This window comes from Salmo trutta, chromosome 9 (genome assembly GCF_901001165.1).
Source record: "Salmo trutta chromosome 9, fSalTru1.1, whole genome shotgun sequence".
NCBI lineage: Eukaryota > Metazoa > Chordata > Actinopteri > Salmoniformes > Salmonidae > Salmo > Salmo trutta.
In genome coordinates this window covers 36,169,886-36,196,241 of record NC_042965.1, presented here as the reverse complement: position 1 = coordinate 36,196,241, position 26,356 = coordinate 36,169,886, and the positions used below count along the sequence as shown (strand labels likewise).

The window sequence follows — 26,356 nt, the reverse complement described above, 5'->3', positions numbered from 1 at the left end:
CACACACATACTCTTGCATCGACCCAGATATTAACAAATCCCTTGATAAAAATGTATTTTCCTTCTCTGTTTGCTTGTCATTCCTTTCCCTTTCATTGCAATGGAACGTTACAGCATAAGAGGAGATAAAGTACATGGATGTGCATGTTAAGCCTTGCTGTCAACCATTGAGACATATCATAGTTGTACCTCTGTGCTGTCAACAACTCAAAACATATCATATCCCCATGTGAGACTATATTCTAACCTCCTCAGTGCTCTGTCAGCAACTCAGTATGTCAGTGTCAGAGATCATATCAAAAGCTGCTTGCCAGCAATCAGAGATCGTGTCTTAAGTCATCCAACCCTACATATTTTTTTTATACAGTATGTCTTTCTTAGATTTCTTTGTATGTTGTCAGGTCTGACTCCACGGAGACCCTCCAGAAGAACAACAGCAGCAACAGTGGAGTTATTCTGGACATCTCAGCCCTCAAGTTGGAGGTGGACTCTGAGGTCCCTCCTCTACCGCCCCGCTACCGCTTCAGGGACCTGCTGCTGGGGGACCAGTCCTTTCAGAACGACGACAGGTAATGGTAATACACCTGTAAAGATAATACACCTGTAAAGTTTATATAATACACCTGTAAAGATTATATAATACACCTGTAATATAATACACCTGTAATGATTATATAATGCAACTATAAAGATTCTACAACATACCAGTAAAGGTTATATAATACAGCTGTAAAGATTTACAATACACCTGTAAAGATGATATATATCACCTATAAAGATGATATAATACACCTATAAAGATGATATAATACACCTGTAAAGATTATACAATACACCTGTAAAGATTATACAATACACCTGTAAAGATTATACAATACACCTGTAAAGATTATACAATACACCTGTAAAGATGCTATAATACATCTGTAAAGATTATACAATACACCTGTAAAGATTATATAATACATCTGTAAAGATTATATAATACTGCCCAGGGGCACTCATTTACACTGCTGCAAGGGCCCCGATTGCACAGTGTGTGTGTGTGTGTGTGTGTGTGTGTGTGTGTGTGTGTGTGTGTGTGTGTGTGTGTGTGTGTGTGTGTGTTTGCGCGCGTGTGCGTGAGCGTGTGTGTGTGTGTGTGTGTGTGTGTGTGTGTGTGTGCATGAGCGTGTGTGTGTGTGTGTGTGCATGAGTGTTGCATGGGTGGACTGTGTGTACGGTAGTTTTTCTTCTTCTCAGAGTGATTAGAGGGACAATAGAGTGCTGAGTACCAGGCAATTAGCAAGTTTGGTAGGCTAGTAATGACCATCAGCAGCATCAGAGCTTGGAGAAGCCTAATTACCGTGACTAAACAGTCACATGGAATTTGACTGTCATCATGACTCAAGAGATTTGGAATTGAATTCCCTCAGCCATTGAATAAATGCATTCTGCTTCACTGCTGTAATGTGGAGATGTCCTTCAAGGTGGTGCTGAAATGAATGAAACTCAGTGTGGGAAGAACAGAATGGAGTTTTATGTTTATTTGCTGCAGGCAGATGTAGCTAAGTGGTTGGTGTTAAATTCTGCATAGTTTCATAATGTGGTTACTAAGTCATTATAACACACTTTAGTCCAGATGGGATTCCACCATTTAAAAGTAATTTGAAGGGTTTTGGGTTTTCTATTAGGTGATTGTGGAGCGTTCTTCTGAGAGTACAGATGCTTTATCTTAATTTCAGAGCCTGAAAATAATCCTGCATCAACAGGAAACAAATTAATTGTTATGTTGATTATAATTAATTGCCATTTTTTTGTAGGGGTTGATACATTTTTCCTTAGGGCAAATCAAGTCTGAAATGTTAAATTGGATACAACAACCTTAGAAGCCTTTTTAAACCTTGGATACACTGCAAGTTTGCATTTCCTGCTGTGCAAGAAAATTCCTGCAACAACAGGATTATCAAATTTAGCATCTGTAGCTAGCTTGTGTTCTGAAAATTTGAAAGCACTAGTGGTCTATCAACATCAGCAGCTGCCTGTCACTGTGTGAGTTCTACCTGACTGTATCGTGGGTCAGGCTCTGATTGGCTGACAGGCTGGACTGGACATGGCTGATTTGATATAGCGTTGCAGTAAAGACTGAGCTTCGAGCCATATGAATACTTTTTACAGTGTGAGCTACGTGATTAATGACAAATGAGTTGGAATTCGGTAATAAAAACACCTTAACCCAACAAAATCAATAGTAACCAAAGGTATTGGCATGATATGTTGTGTATTGAAGCTCATTCGTTTGTTGACAGATATCGCTATTGGGGGAATTTAGTCTGTCAGTAGCAATTGGTTTTATAAATTCTTCTTAAAAGATCAGAGCAAGAGTTATTGTTATTGTTATTTCTGTATTTCTAGGGTCAACATGTCAATTCCAGTAGCACACGTCTCACCCAGGAGTCCATTACCGTCTGTAGATTGTATTTCTTCTGAACATGTCCAATATCGCTGTGGCCTGATTAGCTAGTACATCAACTGTATTTCTTTTTATTGCTGGAAAAAGAGTGAAATCCCTTTCTGCTGCTGCCTGAAATTTCAAGGTAAAGCTGCTTTTGTGAGAGTCAATGTGACGTCTCACATCGCTCTCTGTCACTTTGTCCTCTCTTTATCCTTCCCACTTGCTCACTCCCTCTCTCTGACTGTCACATCCTGACCAGTAAAAGGGGTTATTTGTTACTGTAGTTTGGTCAGGGCGTGGCAGGGGGTGTTTGTTTTGTGTGTTTCGGGTTTTTTGGGTTTTGTTCTATGTTATCTATTTCTATGTGGTTATCTAGTTTTCTATTTCTATGTTGGGGTTTTGGCAACGACCTCCAATTAGAGGCAGCTGGTTGTCGTTGCCTCTAATTGGAGGACATATTTAAGTGGGTTAGTGTTCTCTTGTGTTTGTGGCTGGGTATTTCCTGTTTAGTCTGTGTACCTTACGGGACTGTTTTCTTTGTTTGTTTTGTTTATATGTTTTTCCTTCAATAAAGTAAGAAGATGATAAATATACCCGCTGCATTTTGGTCTACCTACAACGACGCATGTGACACTGACTCTTTTCTCTCTGCCCTTCTCTCTCAAATCAATTCAATTTAAGGGCTTTATTGACATGGGAAACATATGTTAACATTGCCAAAGCAAGTGAAGTAGATAATAAACAAAAGTGAAATAAACAATAAAAATGAACAGTAAACATTACACTCACAGAAGTTCCAAAAGAATAAAGACATTTCAAATGTCATGTCTGCCTACGGCGTCCTTTCTCAATAGCAAGGCTATGCTCACTGAGTCTGTACGTAGTCAAAGTTTTCCTTAAGTTTGGGTCAGTCACAGTGGTCAGGTATTCTGCCACTGTGTAGTCTCTATTTTAAGGGCCAAATAGCATTCTAGTTTGCTCAGTTTTTTTGTTAATTCTTTCCAATGTGTCAAGTAATTATCTTTTTGTTTTCTCATGATTTGGTTGGGTCTAATTGTGTTGCTGTCCTGGGGCTCTGTGGGGTCTGTTTGTGTTTGTGAACAGAGCCCCAGGACCCTCTCTCGCTGTCTCTCTCCCTCTTTCTATCCCCCTGTATCTCTCTCAACCCCTCCCCCTCTCTCAATATATCCCTTCTCTCCTTATCTCTCTCTCTCTCTCAGCAGGAAATTGCTTTCAGTATGTTTTATATCAGCGCCGTAAAGCTGAACGCTATTCTCACCATGTCTCGCCTTCAGTACCTCGTGGAGTGGGAGGGGTACGGTCCGGAGGAGAGATGCTGGATGCCGGTGGAGGACATATTGGACCCTTCTATGCTGCGGGAGTTCCACCGTCTCCATCCGGATCGCCCTGCGCCTCGCCCTCCGGGTTGTCCCCGAGGCCGGTATCGGCGCACTGCTGGAGCTGCGTGTCGGGGGGGTGTACTGTCACGACTTCCGCCAGAGTCGGTCCCTCTCCTTGTTCGTTCGACGGTTGACGTCACCGGCCTTCTAGCCATCATCGATCCACTTTTCATTTTCCATTTGTTTTGTCTTTGTTTTTTACACACCTGGTTTCAATTCCTCCATTACATGTTCATTATTTAACCCTCTGATTTCCCCCATGTTTGTGTGCGTGTTTGTTTTATTGTAAGGCTGTATCTGACGGCTGGTATGTTGTTACCGGGTTTTGTTATTACGTCCGTTTATTTTGTGGTACCGGTATTTTTCCAGCATCATAGTATTGTGTTTATACTGGTGTTTTCTTGAATTAAATACCTTGTCCACGTCCATCAGCTCTCCTGCGTCTGACTCCTTTCACCAGTTACCAACAGCCTTGACAGAAACACGCACCAAAATGAATGTAGTCAGCAGGAGCAGGTGCCCCAGCAGTAGGGAGTGACGAGCAAGTCCAGCAGCATGCTGCCATGCTGCAGCATCTCGGCAGCGCCAATGGATCGCATGCTACAAACCATGGAGCTTTAGGAGAGAAGAGGAGTCCCTCCAGTGTCTCCACCAGCTCCACCAGCAACACCAGTCTCACCATCACTCACCCCTCCTTCACCCGGGCCCAGTGGGATACGGCTCGCCCTCCCGAAGGAGTATGATGGAACGGCGCCGGATTGTCAGGGTTTCTTGCTCCAGCTAGAGCTCTACCTGGCAACTGTCCACCCGGCTCCTTCGGGCCGAGAGAGCATCGCCGCCCTCGTCTCCTGCCTCTCAGGGAAAGCCCTGGAGTGGGCCAACGCCGTATGGGGGGGAAGAAGAAGCGGTGTTGGACCACTTCGAGGATTTCACCCGCCGCTTCCGGGCAGTCTTTGACCATCCGCCTGAGGGTAGAGCGGCGGGTGAACGTCTCGTCCACCTGCGGCAGGGGACGAGGAGCGCACAGGAGTTCGCATTGGAATTCCGGAACCTGGCCGCCAGCGTGGGATGGAACGACAGGGCCCTGATCGATCTCTACCGGTGCAGTCTGCGCGAGGACGTCTGTCGGTCGTTGGCCTGCAGGGACACCACTCTCACATTCGACCAGCTGGTGGACCTGTCCATCCGGCTGGATAACCTGCTGGCTAACCGCGGATGTCCATATCGGGGTCTGTCGGTTCCATCCCCCAGCACCACCGCTTCAACGTCCATGGAGCTGGGAGGTGCTGAACTTAGGGCGACCGGAGGAGGGGCCGTTCCATGCACCATCTGTGGCCGCAGAGGACACACTGCCGGTCGGTGCTGGGGAGGTTCCTCTGGGAGTCGAGGCAGCAGGCAGGGCACTCTCGTGTCACCCCAGGTGAGTCGGTACCAGGCTCACCCAGAGCCCCCTGTTGCTCACACGTTTTTGTTTATTTATTTTCCTGAGGTTTCCCCGCATTCCCAGTATAAGGCGCTCGTAGATTCAGGCGCCGATCCCATAGTTTAGGATCCCCATTGTTCCTGTGGATATGCCCTTCCCTGTGCATGCCCTAGATAGTCGACCATTAGGGTCAGGGCTAATTAGGGAGGCCACCACTCCACTGGGCAAGTAACGCAGGGTCACAAGGAGAGAATCAGTCTATTCCTTATTGATTCTCCTGCGTTTCCCCTGGTGCTGGGCCTACCCTGGTTGGCCTGTCATGACCCCACTATTTCGTGGCAACAGAGGGTTCTCACGGGGTGGTCACGAAAGTGCTCGGGGAGGTGTTTAGGAGTTTCCGTCGGTGCTACAACGGTGGAAAGTCCAGACCAGGTCTCCACCGTGCGCATCCCCTCTGAATATGCCGATTTGGCTCTCGCCTTCTCTAAAAAGAAGGCGACTCAATTACCACCCCATCGACGAGGGGATTGTGCGATAAATCTCCTGGTAGACGCAGCACTTCCCAGAAGTCACGTGTATCCCCTGTCGCAAGAGGAGGCGGCGGCTATGGAAACATATGTCTCCGAATCTCTGGGGTAGGGGTACATTCGGCCCTCCACTTCACCTGCGTCCTCGAGTTAATTTTTTGTGAAGTAGAAGGAGGGAGGTCTGTGCCCGTGTATTGACTATCGAGGCATCAACCAAATCACTGTGAGGTACAATTACCTGCTGCCTCTCATAGCCAGTGCGATCCAGTCAATGCACGGGGCGCGCTTCTTCACAAAATTGGATCTCAGGAGCGCTTACAACCTGGTGCGTATCCGGGAGGGGGACGAGTGGAAGACGGCATTTACTACCACCTCAGGGCACTATGAGTTCCTCGTCATGCCGTACGGGTTGATGAACCTTCCTAGGGTACCGCATTTCCACTTCAGGGGTGGAGATGGAGAGTGACCACATTACAGCCATGCGTAATTGGTTGACTCCCACCACGGTAAAGGAAGTGCAGCAGTTTCTAGGGTTTGCCAATTACTACCGGAGGTTTATCCGGGGCTTTGGTGAGGTAGCGGCTCCCATTACCTCACTGCTGAAGGGGGGACCAGTGCGTTTGCAGTGGTCAGCTGAGGCGGACAGGGCTTTTGGTCAGCTGAGGGCTCTGTTTACCTCGGCTCCCATGCTGGCTCATCCGGATCCCTCTTTGGCGTTCATAGTGGAGATGGACGCGTCCGAGGCTGGGATAGGAGCCGTGCTCTCTCAGCGCTCGGGTACGCCACCAAAGCTCCGCCCCTGTGCCTTCTTTTCAAAGAAGCTCAGCCCGGCGGAGCGAAACTATGACGTGGGGGACCAGGAGTTGTTGGCTGTCATCAAGGCTTTGAAGGCGTGGAGACATTGGCTTGAGGGGGCTAAACACCCTTTTCTCATCTGGACGGACCACCGCAATCTGGAGTACATCCGGGCGGAGTGGAGACTGAACCCTCGCCAGGCAAGGTGGGCCATGTTCTTTACCCGTTTTGTTTTCACCCTGTCCTATAGACTAGGTTCCCAGAACGCAAAGGCAGACGCACTGTCCCGGATGTATGACACTGAGGAGCGGTCCATGGATCCCACTCCCATACTCCCAGCTTCTTGCCTGGTGGCACCGGTAGTGTGTGAGCTGGACGCGGACATCAAGTGGGCGTTACGTACAGAGCCCACACCCCCCCCCCCCCCCAGTGTCCAGCTGGGCTTCTGTAAGTTCCATTTGCTGTCCACGACCGTTTGATCTATTGGCCCACACGTCACCCTCCTCTGGTCATCCGGGCATCGGTCGGACAGTGCGCTGTCTTAGTGGGAAGTACTGGTGGTCCACCTTGGCTAAGGACGTGAGGGTTTATGTTTCCTCCTGCTCGGTGTGCGCCCAGTGCAAGGGTCTTAGGCACCTGCCCAGAGGGAAGTTACAACCCTTACCCGTTCCACAACTGCCATGGTCGAACCTGTTGGTGGACTTCCTGACGGATGTGCCTCCCTCACAGGGTAACATCACGATCCTGGTCGTTGTGGATCGGTTTTCTAAGTCCTGCCGTCTCCTCCCTTTGCCCGGTCTCCCTACGGCCCTGCAGACTGCGGAGGCCCTGTTCACACACGGCTTCCGGCACTACGGGGTGCCTGAGGACATAGTATCTGATCGAGGTCCACAGTTCACGTCAAGGGTCGGGAGGGCATTCATGGAACATCTGGGGTCTCGGTCAACCTTACCTCAGGTTTTCACCCCGAGAGTAACGGGCAGGTGGAGAGAGTGAACCAGGATGTGGGTAGGTTTCTGCACTCTTATTACCGTCCGGGGGAGTGGGTGGCGTTCTTACCCTGGGCAGAGATGGCCCAGAACTCGCTCCGCCACTCCTCTACCAACCTCTCCCCTTTCCAGTGCATACTGGTGTACTTTGCCGGTTCCGGTGCAGTGGCATAAGAGCCAGATCGAGGCTCCTGTGGTGGACGACTGGTTTAGGCGCTCGGAGGAGACGTGGGATGCCGCTCATGTTCACCTTCACCGTGAGGTGTCAGAAAGCCAGCGCAGACCGCCACCGCAGTGAGGCGAACACCGGGGGACCGGGTCTGGCTCTCGACCTGAAACTTGCCCCTCCGCCTGCCCTGCCGGAAGCTGGGTCCGCGGTTTGTGGGGCCATTCAAAGTCCTGAGGAGAGTGAACAAGGTTTGTTACCGTTTACAGCTTCCCCCAGATTACCGTATTAACTCCTCATTCCATGTGTCTCTCCTCAAGCCGGTGGTAGCTGGTCCACTCCAGGAGTCTGAGGTGCGGGAGTTTCCTCCGCCCCCCTTGGACAACGACGGGGCCCCGGCGTATGAAGTCCGATCCATACTGGCCACGAGGCGTCGGGCGAGGGGCCTTCAGTACCTTGTGGAGTGGGAGGGGTACGGTCCGGAGGAGAAATGCTGGATGCCGGTGGAGGATGTATTGGACCCTTCTATGCTGCGGGAGTTCCACCGTCTCCATCCGGATCTCCATCCGGATCGCCCTGCGCCTCGCCCTCCGGGTCGTCCCCGAGGCCGGTGTCGGCGCACTGCTGGAGCTGCGTGTCGGGGGGGGGTACTGTCACGACTTCCGCGGGAGTCAGTCCCTTTCCTTGTTCGATAGTATATAGTATTGTGTTTATACTGGTGTTTTCTTGAATTAAATACCTTGTCCACGCATCTCAGCTCTCCTGCGCCTGACTCCTTTCACCAGTTACCCACAGCCTTGACAGTTTTTGTCACGACATCCACTGAAGTCGGTCCCTCTCCTTGTTTGGGCGGCGTTCGGCGGTCGACGTCTCTGGTCTTCTAGCCATCGCCGCTTCACCTTTCATTTTCCATTTGTTTTGTCTCGGTTTTCCGCACACCTGGTTCACATTCCCTCATCTGACTAAATGTATATTACCCTCTGTTCCCCCCATGTCTGTGTGTGGAATTGTTTGTTTGTTACGTGTGGTTTGCATCAGGCTGGTTTGCACCGGGTATGTGTTTGACCCGTGTGTTTTGTTTATTGTACCGTTTGTGTACTTTGGGCGTTATTCTGTTTTCCTTGGGCATGAATAAAGTGCGCCTGTTATAACCCATCTCTGCTCTCCTGCACCTGACTTACCTTCAACCAGTTGCGCACATCGTGACAGTTTTAATAGCATGTTCATCATGATCAACACACAAGTAACTACATCGGAATCTTTTAATAGCATGTTCACCATAAACAACAAAAATGACCTGCATCAGAATGTTTTAATAGCATGTTCACCATAAACAACACATAATGATCTTCATCAGAATATTTTAATAGCATGTTCACCATAAACAACACAAAATGATCTACATCAGAATGTTTTAATAGCATGCTCACCATAAACAACAAAAAATGACCTGCATCAGAATGTTTTAATAGCATGTTCACCATAAACAACACAAAATGATCTTCATCAGAATATTTGAATAGCATGTTCACCACAAACAACACAAAATGATCTACATCAGAATGTTTTAATAGCATGTTCACCATAAACAACACAAAATGATCTACATCAGAATGTTTTAATAGCATGTTCACCATAAACAACACAAAATGATCTACATCAGAATATTTTAATAGCATGTTCACCATAAACAACACAAAATGATCTACATCAGAATATTTTAATAGCATGTTCACCATAAACAACACAAAAGTCACTGTAACATAGAACTATTAATGCTCCCAATGGTTAAGTAGGCCTACTCCCTCTTATCACTGTTATTGCACAGCACAGCACAGCACACAGACACACACACACACACACACACACACACACACACACACACACACACACACACACACACAGTATTGTTAATCTTCAGGCATTCTAAATGAGTGTAACTATCTCTATGAAAACACTGTAACCATCTGTACTGTTCAGATAACTTTACACACATAGGCCTTCACACTTTCCCACCCTCCCACATCCTCTCTCTCTCACTTACTCCCGCTCTCCTACATCCTCTCTCTCACTTACTCCCGCTCTCCCACATCCTCTCTCTCACTTACTCCCGCTCTCCCACATCCTCTCTCTCCCACATCCTCTCTCTCACTTACTCCCGCTCTCCTACATCCTCTCTCTCTCACTTACTCCCGCTCTCCCACATCCTCTCTCTCCCACATCCTCTCTCTCACTTACTCCCGCTCTCCCACATCCTCTCTCTCCCACATCCTCTCTCTCACTTACTCCCGCTCTCCCACATCCTCTCTCACTTACTCCCACTCTCCCACATCCTCTCTCTCTCACTTACTCCCGCTCTCCCACATCCTCTCTCTCTCACTTACTCCAGCTCTCCCACATCCTCTCTCTCTCATTTACTCCTGCTCTCCCACATCCTCTCTCTCTCACTTACTCCAGCTCTCCCACATCCTCTCTCTCTCATTTACTCCTGCTCTCCCACATCCTCTCTCTCTCACTTACTCCCGCTCTCCCACATCCTCTCTCTCCCACATCCTCTCTCTCACTTACTCCCGCTCTCCCACATCCTCTCTCTCTCTCACTTACTCTCGCTCTCCCACATCCTCTCTCTCTCTCACTTACTCCTGCTCTCCCACATCCTATCTCTCTCTTACTCTCGCTCTCCCACATCCTCTCTCTCTCTCACTTACTCTCGCTCTCCCACATCCTCTCTCTCTCACTTACTCCTGCTCTCCCACATCCTATCTCTCTCTTACTCCTGCTCTCCCACATCCTCTCTCTCTCTCAATTACTCCTGCTCTCCCACATCCTCTCTCTCTCTCACTTACTCCTGCTCTCCCACATCTCTCTCTCTCTCACTTACTCCTGCTCTCCCACATCCTCTCTCTCTCTTACTCCCGCTCTCCCACATCCTCTCTCTCACTTACTCCTGCTCTCCCACATCCTTTCTCTCTCACTTACTCCTGCTCTCCCACATCCTTTCTCTCTCACTTACCCCTGCTCTCCCACATCCTCTCTCACACACAGTCATACACACCCCACTTTTACATATGCAACCTACCTTTTGGAGCCACCTTATTTGAGTAGCCTATTCATGTTCAGTTCTTCCTGTGCCATTCAAATTTGTGCATAGCCTAGTCAGTTATCAGGTAGCTAGCTAGGTAGGTAAAATGATTAGCTAGCTAAACAAGGTTTTTTATATCAAACCCCAAAAATGTCTGGCGAGTAGTTTAAAATGGCCCGTGACATGCACACGGCAGAAAGACAAATCATAGCTCCAGCAATATTGGGCATAACTTTGACAAGATTTTGTCTAGAGGAATACAGTCTTCAGCTATGTAAAGGCACAATCATTGACTGTAGCTGTGTTCCGTGTTGTGTTCTGCACTTAAAAGGCTTGATGCGGAAACAGGTGAGCATAAATGGTGTCGTGCTGTGACGAAATGGAGATAAGATTAACGTTGTCAAAAAATAATGCGTTATTAACACGCTAACTTTCACAGTCCTATTCAAAATATTGTAGTATTTTTCCTGCTCAAATTGGACAGTATCTTTTTTGTTGTGGGATACTGATTTCTCAGTATTTTCCTTACTGAGAGAAGATGTACATTACATATTTTCTCTTTGCCAGAGCAGTGGTCCATTTCATGTACAGTTTTTTAAAGATTTATCAAGGTCGGATGAAAGAATATTGATCCGAAGCGCATAGAGATTGCTTTAGAGTAATATTGTGTGAATCAGCAGATTTGTTGATATGGTGTTTCATTTTACTGCACTGAGAATATCACATAACATATTTGACTATTAATATGTAACAGTATATTTTTCCCTTAAAGCCAGAATAACTTGAAAACACAATGCCTCCCAATGCATACTCCTTCACGTATATTTTCCCTTGAGTGTCTCAGAAGTCACATTGTTGAAGATAATTGTAGCTGGTTGCTGGGCTACCGCAGTGTTTGCTATCCATTTAGACACTATAATTTATGGAGATCTCCATGGCAGAGTCTGTCTTCCCTAATCGCTGTCTGTGGGTTTTATGTGAGAAGCATCTTCACGCACTTACAGTTTTTATCAGCCTGTCTCGAAGAAAATTATCCAAAATGGAAGCACATGTAATTAGTTCATCATCAGTGCTGATTGGTTATTTCCGAACTCCAGAGCTTAGAGCTTACAGTAAGCAGAAAATAAAACTCATTTTGGTTTTGCTATGCTCTGTGCTGATATATAGGATGTTCTGCATCCTTCACTCTCCTCCCTCTTTCTTGGTCTCTCTCTCCCTCTATCCTAACCCAAGCAATATTTACTCTCTTTGGTTTTTAGAAAAGAGCTATTTAACATGCCGTTTGGCATGCTATCTCAATTATCTGGCATGACATAGACCAATGTATAGGGACTCGTCAGGCATTACTAATCAATCACTAACATCCAATTCTCATCCTTACATTATGAAATATAATAATTAATATTAGTGGCTGAGGCTAGTGGGTGGGAGGGGTAGTTGTGAGGCCCATCAGGCTCTGCCAGTGTTGTCTGTCTCCCTGCCTGTCTTCCTGTCTTCCTTCCTTCCTGCCTGCCTGCCTGCCTGCCTGCCTGCCTGCCTGCCTGCCTGCCTGCCTGTCTGTCTGTCTGTCTGTCTCCCTCCGTGTCTCCCTCCCTGTCTCACTGTCTGTTTCCCCGTTTGTCTCCCCATGTTTCCCCACCGTCTCCCTCCCTGTCTCCCTGTCCGTCTCAGTAATAGGCTATGCTAGGCTAGTGGGCTCTGTCAGTGCTGTCTGTCTCCCTGATTGACTGATGCTCCCTGGTTAGCTGGTGTTGCAGGCTAGCATGGGCGTCCTCAGAAGGGATCCCCTCCCTGGCTGTCATTATCTTCAGGGCTGGAAGCTAGAGATTAACATGCACAATGGGGGCACGCATATGACAGGATGATGGGAGGAAGGAGGGCTGACGGAGGAGAGGAAAAGAGGAGGAAGAGTGGTTGGTAGATACGACCCAAGTCAGAAATAGAAACACCACTTGATTGAAACCCGAACGAGTAGCAGGGTGACGTTTGTGATAATTGGTTCCACCTACCGTTCTTTCCGATGAATCATTTTGTTTCCCTACCCCCTCCCTCTTTTCATGACGCTTATGGAAGATATATAGAATGAGTGGTGGTAATTACATGCTAAATCAATCATAACTGCTCCTTTGAGGGGGAATTACATAGTTTGACTACAGACCCTGCTTTCTGTAGCATGTTTACTAGAAAAATAAGCATTAAGTACTTTGAAAACGCGTCACACATCATAGCAACAACAACGCAGCCAAGGACAAGAGCCTAATTGAGTTTCTATCACTGTGTTTATGGCAGGGTGTAGCAGTGATAATGATGATGATGGTGGTGATGGTGTCCTCTGAATGCTTCAAGGGCTGTATGTGCCTCAGGGAGGGTCAGTTAGAAGGGTCAACTGTTTCCTGCTTGTTTGTATCCAATGGTCCGTGTTCTGAGGATATGTGATGTGCCTGGAGTGTTGGGCTATGTTGCTGCCAAAACAAGGCACCTCTAAGCTCAGACACACACACACACACTGTCAGATCCAGAGCCTGGAGTCTAGACCATAGGTAGGCTTAGTCATCATGCTAGTGTGTGGGTGGGCCACAGTTACAGCTCCCACCTATCACCCTCATCAGCACTAGAAATTGTTTTAGTTTCATTTTAAATTGACTGCACTGTACTTTACATCTGCATTGTGGAATGTACTGTAGCTCAATCAGTATGAGAATTGCATTCTGTTTCTGAGATGATATTTCTACCTTTGACATAAGGCTTTGAACACTTTCAGCATTTCTCTATATTTATTAATCATCTCCTAGCTAGTTCACACATAGAAATAGATTGAAGTAGACATTGCTTTGCCTCAGCTCTAGAGTGTCTACTGTATGAATGGTTACTGTTTTATTGCCACATCTCAGATGATACTAATTGTCGTGGTTATCAAGCAGCACGGTCTCACGAGGCCCATCCTAGTGGGATCTGCAGTTGAAGGTAGACTTCTGGGATGAGATAAAAGAGAATCATCAGCGGACAGCTCTCTGTTATAACATCTTTCCCTCATTTCGTTGTATTAGGTAATTATTGGAGCAGCAATTTAACCCTCAGATGTTTGTTTGTCAGGTCCAAATTAATTAGCTGCCATTGGTGTAGGCTGGAGCCCTCTGGTTGTCAGGCTGAATCAGCTGCTGTAATGACTGGGACATAAGGAGCTCATCAGAGGAAAGACTAAGGAGCACAAGAAAACACAGCAATGTAACCAGACCTGGGTTCAAGTACTATTCAAGATCATTTTCAAATACTTTAGCTGTGCTTGATTGAGTTTGCCTGGAATTATATCTTATGGAAGCAATAGAGTAGATGGAAAACTGTGAACCCAGTCTATCTGCAGGCTAAAACAAACACCCAGAGTATAAGATTTAAAATAGTATGAACCTGTCTGGTCGTCACCTTGAAGGTTGCTGTGGAGACGGTAAATGGTTACAGGAAATGGTAAATGGTTTCTGTGAGAGATGGCAGCAGGATCATTCTGCTCTCTCTCCTCTCTGTGCAGGCAGGTGGAATGGATTGAAAAGGACCTCATGGCCAGTGTTTCGATTTGTCTGAAAAGAAATATTTGTTTGTATATATGTTCATCCCACTAGGCACAGACGTCAATTCAACATCTTTTCCATGTTGGTTCAACCAGTGTGTGCCCAGTGGGATGTCTCTGCTGTCTGTTACAATTTTTGTCTTATCCCCCAATAGTGTAATTATTGTAGCATATTACAACCATCTTTCATTTGCCTGTGAATAAGGCTGGCAGGTGAAATAATACGCTGAAATGCCTTTGCACAGTCTAAATCACTGCCATGTTGTTTTGCTTGTTTGATTACCCTCGTTAAGGCAATTATGTGAATTGAATATTTGAATTTTAATAATGACATAGCAAAAACAGGTTTTGTAAAAATAAATAAATAAATTGAAATATCACGGTTACATAAGCATTCTGACCCTTTACTCAGTACTTTGTTACAGATTTGAGTCTTCTTGGGTATGACGCTACAAGTTTGGCACACCTGTATTAGGGGAGTTTCTCCCATTCCTCTCTGCAGATCCTCTCAAGCTCTGTCAGGTTGGATGGGGAGCATTGCTGCACAGCTATTTTCAGGTCTCTCCAGAGATGTTCGATCGGGTTCAAGTCCGGAATCTGGCTGGGCTACTCAAGGACATTCAGAGACTCGTTGTCTTGGTTTTGTGCTTAGGGTCGTTGTCCTGTTGGAAGATGAACCTTCGCCCCAGTCTGAGATCCTGAGTGCTCTGGAGCAGGTTTTCATCAAAGATCTCTCTGTACTTTGCTTTGTTCATCTTTCCTTCGATCCTGACTAGTCTCCCAGTCCATGCCGCTGAAAAAAATCCACACAGCATGATGTTGCCACCACCATGCTTCACCGTAGGGATGGTGCCAAGTTTCCTCCAGATGTGGCATTCAGTGTAAAGAGTTCAATCTTGGTTTCATCAGACCAGAGAATCTTGTTTCTCATGGTCTGGGAGTCTTTAGGTGGCTTTTGGCAATCTCCAGGGGGACTGTCATGTGCCTTTTACTGAGGAGTGGCTTCTGTCTGGTCACTCTACCCTATAGGCCTGATTGGTGGAGTGCTGCAGAGATGGTTGTCCTTCTGGAAGGTACTCCCATCTCCACAGAGGAAATCTAGAGCACCAACAGAGATGGTGCCGATGGAGATGGCAGCATTGCGACTAGCTGTTCGGAAACTATGTACTATTTCTTACATTTTTAGCTCAGGAAATGTTTTGTGTCATTACATACAGCCGGGAAGAACTATTGGATATTAGAGCGGCGGTAACTCACCAGAAGTCCTAGCATTACGACCAGGAATACGACTTCCCTGGAGCAGATCCTTTGTTCACTCTCCCCAGAGAAATTTAACTTATTCCAGAGGCCGACCCAAAACATCACCGGCGGAGGAGAGGCACTCGAGGCGGCCTGCTGGTTCGACTTAGGAGGCGCACACACCACCCACCGCTTCCGAGTATATTACTCGCTAATGTTCAGTCTTTGGATAATAAAGTTGATGAACTTAGAGCAAGGATTTCTTTCCAGAGAGACATTGGGGCCTGTAACATACTTGTTTCACAGAAACATGGCTCTCTCGGGATACTCTGTCGGAGTCGGTAAAGCCAGCAGGATTCTCAGTACATCACGCAGACAGGAATAAATATCTCTCCGGGAAGCAGAAGGGCGGAGGGGTGTGTTTCATGATGAACGACTCATGGTGTAATTCTAGGAACATACAAGAACTCAAGTCCTTTCGGTCACCCGACCTAGAATACCTCACAATCAAATGCCGGCCATATTATCTCCCAAGAGAATTCTCCTCCGTCAATGCCATGGCCGTTTACGTCCCCCTCAAGCCCTCAAAGAACTTCACTGGACTTTATGGAAACTGGAAACCACATATCCTGAGGCTGCATTTATTGTAGCTGGGGACTTAAACAAAGAAAATCTGAGGACTAGGCTGCCACAGTTCTATCAACATATTGACTTTACTGCTCGCGCTACTAAGACTCTTGACCATTGCTATTCAAACTTCTGGAATGCTTCCCCCGCCCTCCTTTCGGCAAATCTGACCACGACTCCCTTCCTATAGGCAGAAACTCAAACAGGAAGTACCCGTGTTAAGAACTATTCAACGCTGATCTGACCAATCAGAATCCACGCTTCAGGATTGTTTTGATCACGTGGACTGGGATATGTTCCGGGTAGCTTGCAAAAAAATTATCTGGGACGCATACACAGATACGGTGACTGAGTTCATAAGGAAGTGTATAGGAGATGTAGTACCCACTGTGACTATTACCGTAACCAGAACCAGTGAATAAATGGTAGCATTCGTGCAAAACTGAAAGCACAAACCACCGCATTTAACCATGGCAAGGTGACTGGGAATATGGCAGAATATAAACAGTGTAGTTATTCACTCCACAAGGCAATCAAACAAGCTAAATGTCAGTTTAGAGATAAAGTGGAGTCGCAATTCAACGGCTCAGACATGAGACGTATGTGGCAGGGACTACAGACAATCACGGACTACAGACAATCACAGACTACAAAAGGAAAACCATCCACGTTGCCGAGACCGACGTCTTGCTTCTGGATAGGCTAAACATTCTTCACACGCTTTGAGGATAACACAGTGCCACCGATGCGGTCTGCTACCAAAGACTGTGGACTCTCCTTCTCCGTGGCCGAAGTGAGTAAAACATTTAAACGTGTTAACCCTCGCAAGGCTGCCGGCCCAGACGGCATCCCTAGCCGCGTCCTCAGAGCATGCGCAGACCAGCTGGCTGGTGTGTTTACGGGCATATTCAATCTCTCCCTATCCCAGTCTGCTGTCCCCACATGCTTCAAGATGGCCACCATTGTTCCTGTACCCAAGAAAGCAAAGGTAACTGAACTTAATGACTATCGTCCCGTAGCACTCACCTCTGTCATCATGAAGTGCTTTGACAGACTAGTTAAGGATCATTTCACCACTACCTTACCTGCCAATCTAGACCCACTTCAATTTTCTTACCGCCCCAATAGATCCTCAGAGGATGCAATCGCCATCACTCTTCACACTACCCTATCCTATCTGGACAAGAGGAATACCTATGTAAGAAGGCTGTTTATTGACTATAGCTCAGGATTCAACACCATAGTACCCTCCAAGCTCATCAAGCTCGAGGCCCTGGGTCTGAACCCCGCCCTGTGCAACTGGGTCCTGGACTTCCTGACGGGCCGCCCTCAGGAGATGAAGGTAGGAAACATCACCTCCACTCCGCTGATCCTCAACACTGGGGCCCCACAAGGGGGCGTGCTCAGACCCCTCCTGTACTCCCTGTTCACCCATGACTGTGAGGCCAAGCACGCCTCCAACTCAATCATCAAGTTTGCAGACGACACAACAGTAGTAGGCTTGATTACCAACGATGACGAGACAGCCTACAGGGAGGAGGTGAGGGCTCTGGGAGTGTGGTGCCTGGAAAACAACCTCTCACTCAACGTCAACAAAACAAAGGAGATGATCGTGGACTTTAGGAAACAGCAGAGGGTGCATCCCCCTATCTACATCGATGGGAACGCAGTGGAGAAGGTGGAAAGCTTCAAGTTCCTTGGTGTACACATCACTGACAAACTGAAATGGAACACCCACACAGACAGTGTGGTTAAGAAGCAGCAACAGTCTCTTCAATCTCAGAAGGCTAAAGAAATTTGGCTTGTCACATAAAACCCTCACAAACTTTTAAAGATGCACAATTGAAAGCATCCTGTCGGGCTATATTACCGGCTGGTACTGCAACTGCACCGCCCGCAACCGCATGGCTCTCCAGAGGGTGGTGTGGTCTGCCCAACGCATTACCGGGGGCAAAGTACCTGCCCTCCAGGACACCTACAGCACCCGATGTCACAGGAAGGCCAACAAGATCATCAAGGACATCAACCACCCGAGCCACTGCCTGTTCACCCCGCTATCATCCAGAAGGCGAGGTCAGTACAGGTGCATCAAAGCTGGGACCGGGAGACTGAAAAACAGCTTCTATCTCAAGGCCATCAGACTGTTAAACAGCCATCACTAGCACACTAGAGGCTGCTGCTTATATGCACAGACTAGAAATCACTGGCCACGTTAAGGAATGGAACACTAGTCACTTTAATAATGTTTACATATCTGGCATTACTCATCTCATATGTATATACTGTATTCTATACTATTCTACCGTATCTTAGTCACTTAATAATGTTTACATATCTTGCATCACTCATCTCATATGTATATACTGTTTTCTATACTACTCTACGTTATCTTAGTCTGCTCAGCTCTGATATCGCTCATCCATATATGTATATAGTCTTAATTCATTTCTACTTAGATTTGTGTGTATTGGGTATATGTTGTGTAATTTGTTAGACATTACTTGTTAGATATTTGTAATGTGTGCGCTGGGAGTCGGGAAGCAAGTTCAGGGAGTGAATCATTTAAAAAATAAATGAAAACATAATGCAAAAAACATGAACAACGCACAGACATGAAACTGAAACACAGTCAGAGTCAATAACACCTGAGGAAAGAACCAAGGGGAGGGACAGATATAGGGAAGATAATCAAGGAGGTGATGGAGTCCAGGTGAGTGTCATGAGGCGCAGGTGCACGAGATGATGGTGACAGGGGTGCGGGATGACCTAGAGGCCGGAGAGGGAGTATACGTGACAATGTTACTGCACTGTCAGAGCTAGAAGCACAAGCATTTTGCTACACCCGCAATAACATCTGCTAACCACGTGTATGTGACCAATACAATTTGATTTGATTTGATTTTGAGCTCTGTCAGAGTGATCATTGGGTTCTTGGTCACCTCCCTGACCAAGGCCCTTCTCCCCCAATTGCTCAGTTTGGCCGGGCGGACAGCTCTAGGAAGAGTCTTGGTGATTCCATACTTCTTCCATTTAAGAATGATGGAGGCCATTGTGTTCTTGGGGACCTTCAATGCTGCAGACATTTTTTGGTACCCTTCCCCAGATCTGTGCCTCGACACAATCCTCTCTTGGAGCTCTACGGACAATTCCTTCGACCTCATGGCTTGGTTTTTGCTCTGACATGCACTGTCAACTTTGGGACCTTATATACACAGGTGTGTGCCTTTCCAAATCATGTCCAATCAATTGAATTTACCACATGTGTACTTCAATCAAGATGTTAAAACATTTAAACAACATTCTATGACTTTAATGACCGGTCGTAAACTTTCTCTCTCGTGCACTGCAGTATGGAGAAGTCAAAAATCCTTTGTGTGTAAAGAGAGAATCTTGACAAAACTTCAAACATCAAAAGATTGGGCACTGGATGATTAGTTCTCAAATCCACATGCCTGGAATGGTTGGTGGGGATCCAAACGATGCATCCTGTCAAAAGTTTATTGTTTTGTGATATCATTAAGGACGGTGTAACTAAATAACTGTACCTCTACAAATTAGTTGTCAGGTTTACATGTCACGCCCTGATCTGTTTTACCTGTCCTTGTGCTTGACTCCACCCCCCCGCCAGGTGTCGCCCATCTTCCCCATTATCCCCTGGGTACTTAACCTCTCTGGGGTATGTGGGACGATTTCGTCCCACCTACGTAACAGCTACTGAAATTCCAGTGGCGCGATTTTTGAATCGTTAGAAATACTATTACTTCAATTTCTCAAACATATGACTATTTTACAGCTATTTAAAGACAAGAATCTCGTTAATCTAACCCCACTGTCCGATTTCAAAAAGGCTTTACAACGAAAGCAAAACATTAGATTATGTCAGCAGAGTGCCCAGCCAGAAAAAATCAGACAGCCATTTTTCAAGCTAGCATATCATGTCACATAAACCCAAACCACAGCTAAATGCAGCACTAACCTTTGATGATCTTCATCAGATGACACACCTAGGACATTGTGTTATACAATACATGCATGTCTGTTCAATCAAGTTCATATTTATATCAAAAAACAGCTTTTTGCATTAGCATGTGACGTTCAGAAAAAGCATAACCCCCGCAAACTTCCGGGGAATTTACTAACAGTTTGCTAAATTACTCACGATAAACGTTCACAAAAAGCATAACAATTATTTTAAGAATTATAGATACATTACTCCTCTATGCACTCGATATGTCCGATTTTAAAATAGCTTTTCGGATGAAGCACATTTTGCAATAATCTAAGTACATAGCCCGGCATTACAGGGCTAGCTATTTAGATACCCACCCAGGTCAGCCTCCACCAAAATCACATTTCCTATAAGAAAAATGTTCTTACCTTGCTTGTTCTTCATCAGAATACACTGCCAGGACTTCTACTTCAATAACAAATGTTGGTTTGGTCCCAAATAATCCATCGTTATATCCAAACAGCGACGTTTTGTTCGTGAGTTCTAGACACTATCAGAATGCTTCTTCACGGTCCCGCGCATGGCGCATTGGCGTGTCAAAAATGTCTAAATATTCCATTACCGTACTTCGAAGCATGTCAACCGCTGTTTAAAACCAATTTTTATGCCAGTTATCTCGTAGATAAGTGATAATATTCCGACCGGGAGTATGCATTGAGCCTAAACAGCCGAATAAAATTTCTCCTCAGGAGCGACTCGTGCACAAGCATCATTCAAAGGTCCTCTGAGTCGACACTTACAAAAGGTGATAATGTGTTTCAGCCTGAGACTCCCTCGTAAACCTTCAGTTATTTCCCGGGCTCTGAGAGCCTATCGGAGCCCTGGGAATTGTCACGTTACAGCTAAGATCCTTACTTTTCAATAAAAAGATGTAAGACGCACGACTCCTTGTCAGACAGGGTACTTCCTGCTTGAAACCTTGTCAGGTTTTTGCCTGCCATAGGAGTTCTGTTATACTCACAGACACCATTCAAACAGTTTTAGAAAATTCAGAGTGTTTTCTATCCAAACCTGAACAATAATATGCATATTCTAGCTTCTGAGTTGGTGTAGGAGGCAGTTAAAAATGGGAACATATTTTTTCCAAAATTCTCAATACTGCCCCTAGCCCAGACAGGTTATACCTGTGTTCTCTGTTTGTCTGTTGCCAGTTCGTCTTGTTTGTCAAGTCAACCAGTGTTTTTCATCTCAGCTCCTGCTTCTACTCAGTCTCTTTTTTTCTCGCCCTCCTGGTTTTGACCCTTGCCTGTCCCATCTCTGAGCTCGCCTGCCTGTCCACTCTGCCTGCCGTCCTGTACCTTTGCCCCACCTCTGGATTACCGACCTCTGCCTGACCCGACCCTGAGCCTGACTGCACCTTTCCCCCACTACTCTGGTTATCGACCCCTGTTGCCATAATAAACATTGTTACTCCGACACAGTCTGCATCTGGGTCTTACCTTCAAACCTGAGAGTACATCTAAATGTTGTAAAACTTATACGATTAAATATTAAACTATTTGTGAGAAGATGAAATGTGATTTTAGCATTCTAAATGAGAATTGTTTTTATATTAACTTTTGCCAAGTCAGTAACCACGCCCACGTGAGCACAGACATTGAGGCAACATGATGGAACCACCCTCCAAGGCGAGTACATAAAAGGACTGCTAACGAAATTTACATTAGACCAGTACATTGCCGGGTTGCTACTGGCGTGTAAAATGGTTGGGAGCTGAACCCGGAATAATCAACCATTGAGACCAAGCAGGCGGACGGTGTTGAGCCAGACGTCACGAATGGTCACGAATGGTTAGACTTTATCAGACCAACGTGTAGAGGTAGCTACGCGTGGCTACATATTGAAATGGTTGCAATTTAAATACAGACCAGCGTGACCGACAGCGTGAGCTGAATGTTACGAAATGGTAAGACCCTCTGAAACTCGACGAGTGAAGAAGGCGAAGACTATACCAGACATTCTCAGTCTGCAGCTGGGTAATGTAAAGTAGTCTAGAACTTAGAACCAAAGACACAAGGAAGATCTTATCAAAGGAACGAACAGTCAGAGACGAAGAGGCCTACAACTGAGGACATTGTGACCTCTGGTGGACAACGAGAGACTTACACAACCAGAGACTTTCTGTGTAACTATTTGTCACAGACGTATCGAGTGGTTTCAACAGAGAGAAGCTAAGCTAAATATATGTTGCATTTCTAAATCCGGATGACTGGTATGATAACAATATATTCTGATATATTCTTGAGTTAATTCAGGAAACAGTAACTCATTAAAACAAACTTTTTCCGTGGTGCCCCAAGTTACTAATTAATTAATTGTTACATGATTAATTTAATCACGTAATAATTAAACATAATTAATTTATTTGATAAAATAGCCGTCATCACATTAATGATAGCCACGTCACGACACTGGTCTGATGGAACCAAGATGTGGAAAAAGTCAAGGGGTCAAAATACTTTCCGAATGCACTGTATGTGTGTGTGGATATGTGTGTGGACATGTGTGGATATGTGTTTTTGTCCATAGTGGCAGTGGTGTTGACTAGGTAGCCTGTCTCCCTCTCTGGCCATGTTATGTTGAAGCAGACAGCTGTGGTGTCATGGACCCTGGGGAGCTTGAAGCTGTTTGGTTCTAATTTGTTTTGACAGACCAGTGGTACTGTGGCTCTCTGCTCCCATCTGCAGCCTAGAATGAGGTAGGGAGGCAGACTGCTATTCTGGCTGAAAATGAGCCTTTATTTCAGTGTCTGAATGTGGTCGTTTTAAGGGGACCTTTCTGCCCCAATCCCAAACGGCCCATTATCAATTATCTGACTGTTCAATCAGCTGACTGTTCAACCTGCTGACTGTTCAACCTGCTGACTGGTGATTCAAATCAAAGTATTTGTCACGTGTGCTGAATACAACAGGTGTAGACCTTACAGTGAAATGCTTAATTACAGGCTCTAACCAACAGTGCAAAAAAAGGTATTAGGTGAACAATAGGTAGGTAAAGAAATAAAACAACAGTAAAAAGACAGGCTATATACAGTAGCGAGGCTATAACAGTAGCGAGGCTATAACAGTAGCGAGGCTATAACAGTAGCGAGGCTACATACAGACACCGGTTAGTCAGGCTGATTGAGGTAGTATGCACATGTAGATATGGTTAAAGTGACTATGCATATATGATGAACAGGGAGTAGCAGTAGCGCAACAGAGGGGTTGGCGGGTGTTGGGTGGCGCGACACAATGCAGATAGCCCGGTTAGCCAATGTGCGGGAGCACTGGTTGGTCGGCACAATTGAGGTAGTATGTACATGAATGTATAGTTAAAGTGACTATGCATATATGATAAACAGAGAGTAGCAGCAGCGTAAAAAGAGGGGTTGGGGGCACACAATGCAAATAGTCCGGGTAGCCATTTGATTGCCTGTTCAGGAGTTTTATGGCTTGGGGGTAAAAACTGTTGAGAAGCCTTTTTGTCCTAGACTTGGCACTTCGGTACCGCTTGCCATGAGGTAGTAGAGAAAACAATTCTTAGGGCCTTCCTCTGACACCGCCTGGTGTAGAGGTCCTGGATGGCAGGCAGCTTAGCCCCAGTGATGTACTGGGCAGTACGCACTACCCTCTGTAGTGCCTTGCGGTCAGAGGCCGAGCAGTTGCCGTACCAGGCAGTGATCTAACCAGTCAGAATGCTCTCGATGTTGCAGCTGTAGAACCTTTTGAGGATCTCAGGACCCATGCCAAATCTTTTTCGTTTCCTGAGGGGGAATAGGCTTTGTCATGCCCTCTTCACGACTGTCTTGGTGTGTTTGGACCATTCTAGTTTGTTGTTGATGTGGACACCAAGGAACTTGACTGTTCAGTCAGCTGACTGTTGAATCTGCTGACTGTTGAATCTGCTGACTGTTGAATCTGCTGACTGTTCAATCAGCTGACTGTTCAACTTGCTGACTGTTCAATCTGCTGTCTGTTGAATCTGCTGACTGTTCAACCTGCTGACTGTTCAACCTGCTGACTGTTCAACCTGCTGACTGTTCAACCTGCTGACTGTTCAATCTGCTGACTGTTCAACCTGCTGACTGTTCAACCTTCTGACTGTTCAACCTGCTGACTGTTCAATCTGCTGACTGTTCAATCTGCTGACTGTTCAACCTGCTGACTGTTCAACCTGCTGACTGTTCAACCTGCTGACTGTTCAATCTGCTGACTGTTCAATCTGCTGACTGTTCAACCTGCTGACTGTTCAACCTGCTGACTGTTCAACCTGCTGACTGTTCAACCTGCTGACTGTTCAATCTGCTGACTGTTCAACCTGCTGACTGTTCAATCTGCTGACTGTTCAATCTGCTACCTGTTCAACCTGCTGACTGTTCAACCTGCTGACTGTTCAACCTGCTGACTGTTCAACCTGCTGACTGTTCAATCTGCTGACTGTTCAATCTGCTGACTGTTCAACCTGCTGACTGTTCAACCTGCTGACTGTTCAATCAGCTGACTTTTCAGTCTGCTAACAACACTACAGTATGTTGTATGTTCTTGTAGCAGAGGTGATTTGAAATCACACCATCATGACGTAGCGCTGCCTGAGCCTCAACAGTAAAGCCCAATAGTTGCTCTTGGACCAGGATGATTTCCCTCTGGTCTAATGGTTACGATATTGGGTTCCCAAGCGAAAGTGAATCCCAACTGTTGCATACATATTCACTGATTCAATGAAGCAACTTGTCCTATGAGCTATTGGCCATATTTGCCCATCAAATACTGATTCAAATACAGTTCAGTTGTGTCTGTCTGCTCCTGTTGCAGTTTTATTTGTATTCTACGCTGAGTGGACAAAATATTAAGGACACCTTCCTAATATTGAGTTGCACCCCACCTTTTGCCCCCAGAACAGCCTAAATTCGTCAGTGCATGGACTCTACAAGGTGTCGAAAGTGTTCCATATGTTGACTCCAATGCTTCTCACTGTTGTGTCAAGTTGTCTAGATGTCCTTTAGGTGGTGGACCATTCTTGATACACACAGGAAACTGTTGAGCGTGAATTACCCAGTTCTTGACACAAACCGGTGCGCCTGGCACCTACTACCATGCCCCGTTCAAAGACACTTACATTTTTTGTCTTGCCCATTCACCCTCTGAATGGCACACATACACAATACACGTCTCAATTGTCTCAAGGCTTAAGAATCCGAATTTAACCTGTCTCCTCCCCTTCATCTACACTGATTGAAGTGGATTTAAGAAATGGCATCAATAAGGGATCATAGCTTTCATCTGGATTTACCTGGTAAATCTATGTCATGGAAAGAGCAGGTGTTCATAATGTTGTTTACACTAAGTGTATATCGGCAGTTGTTCCAGTATACATATTTACAGCTACATTACATTTGCCATGTTTGCCCATCAGTCAGTTGTCTCCTTCCGGTAGCTTGCTGCTGCTAGCTTGCTGCTACTGCTCAGTGTCTGTAAGGCTGGAGTTAGGCCTGCAGTTCTCTCCATCACCAACAGGTGTCTCTGTGCAGTCTGTGTACTCTACTCAGCACATATTTTCCTCCTCATCCCTTTCACATCCTTCATTCTAAATGACTTTTTTCTTGCACTACCTTCCATCTCTATTCCATTTATATAACACTTCCCTTCCATCTCTATTCCATTTATATCACACTTCCCTTCCATCTCTATTCCATTTATATCACACTTCCCTTCCATCTCTATTCCATTTCTATCACACTTCCCTTTGTCTCTATTCCATTTATATCACACTTCCCTTCGTCTCTATTCCATTTATATCACACTTCCCTTCGTCTCTATTCCATTTATATCACACTTCCCTTCCATCTCTATTCCATTTATATCACACTTCCCTCCATCTCTATTCCATTTATATCACACTTCCCTTCGTCTCTATTCCATTTATATCACACTTCCCTTCCATCTCTATTCCATTTATATCACACTTCCCTTCCATCTCTATTCCATTTATATCAAACTTCCCTTCCATCTCTATTCCATTTATATCACACTTCCCTTCATCTCTATTCCATTTATATCACACTTCCCTTCATCTCTATTCCATTTATATCACACTTCCCTCCATCTCTATTCCATTTATATCA

At 45.9% G+C, this 26,356-nt stretch overlaps 1 protein-coding gene across 4 annotated transcripts in view; it reads left to right on the top strand.

Moving 5' to 3' along the window:
* Window positions 1–26,356, top strand: part of LOC115200482 (potassium channel subfamily T member 1) — a 136,092-nt gene that overhangs the window by 16,492 nt on the left and 93,244 nt on the right. For all 4 annotated transcript variants that reach the window (XM_029763586.1, XM_029763590.1, XM_029763589.1 and 1 more), the window contains one exon: window positions 402–569. In XM_029763586.1, the coding sequence (XP_029619446.1) occupies window positions 402–569 (168 nt within the window). The remainder of the gene's footprint in view (window positions 1–401; window positions 570–26,356) is intronic.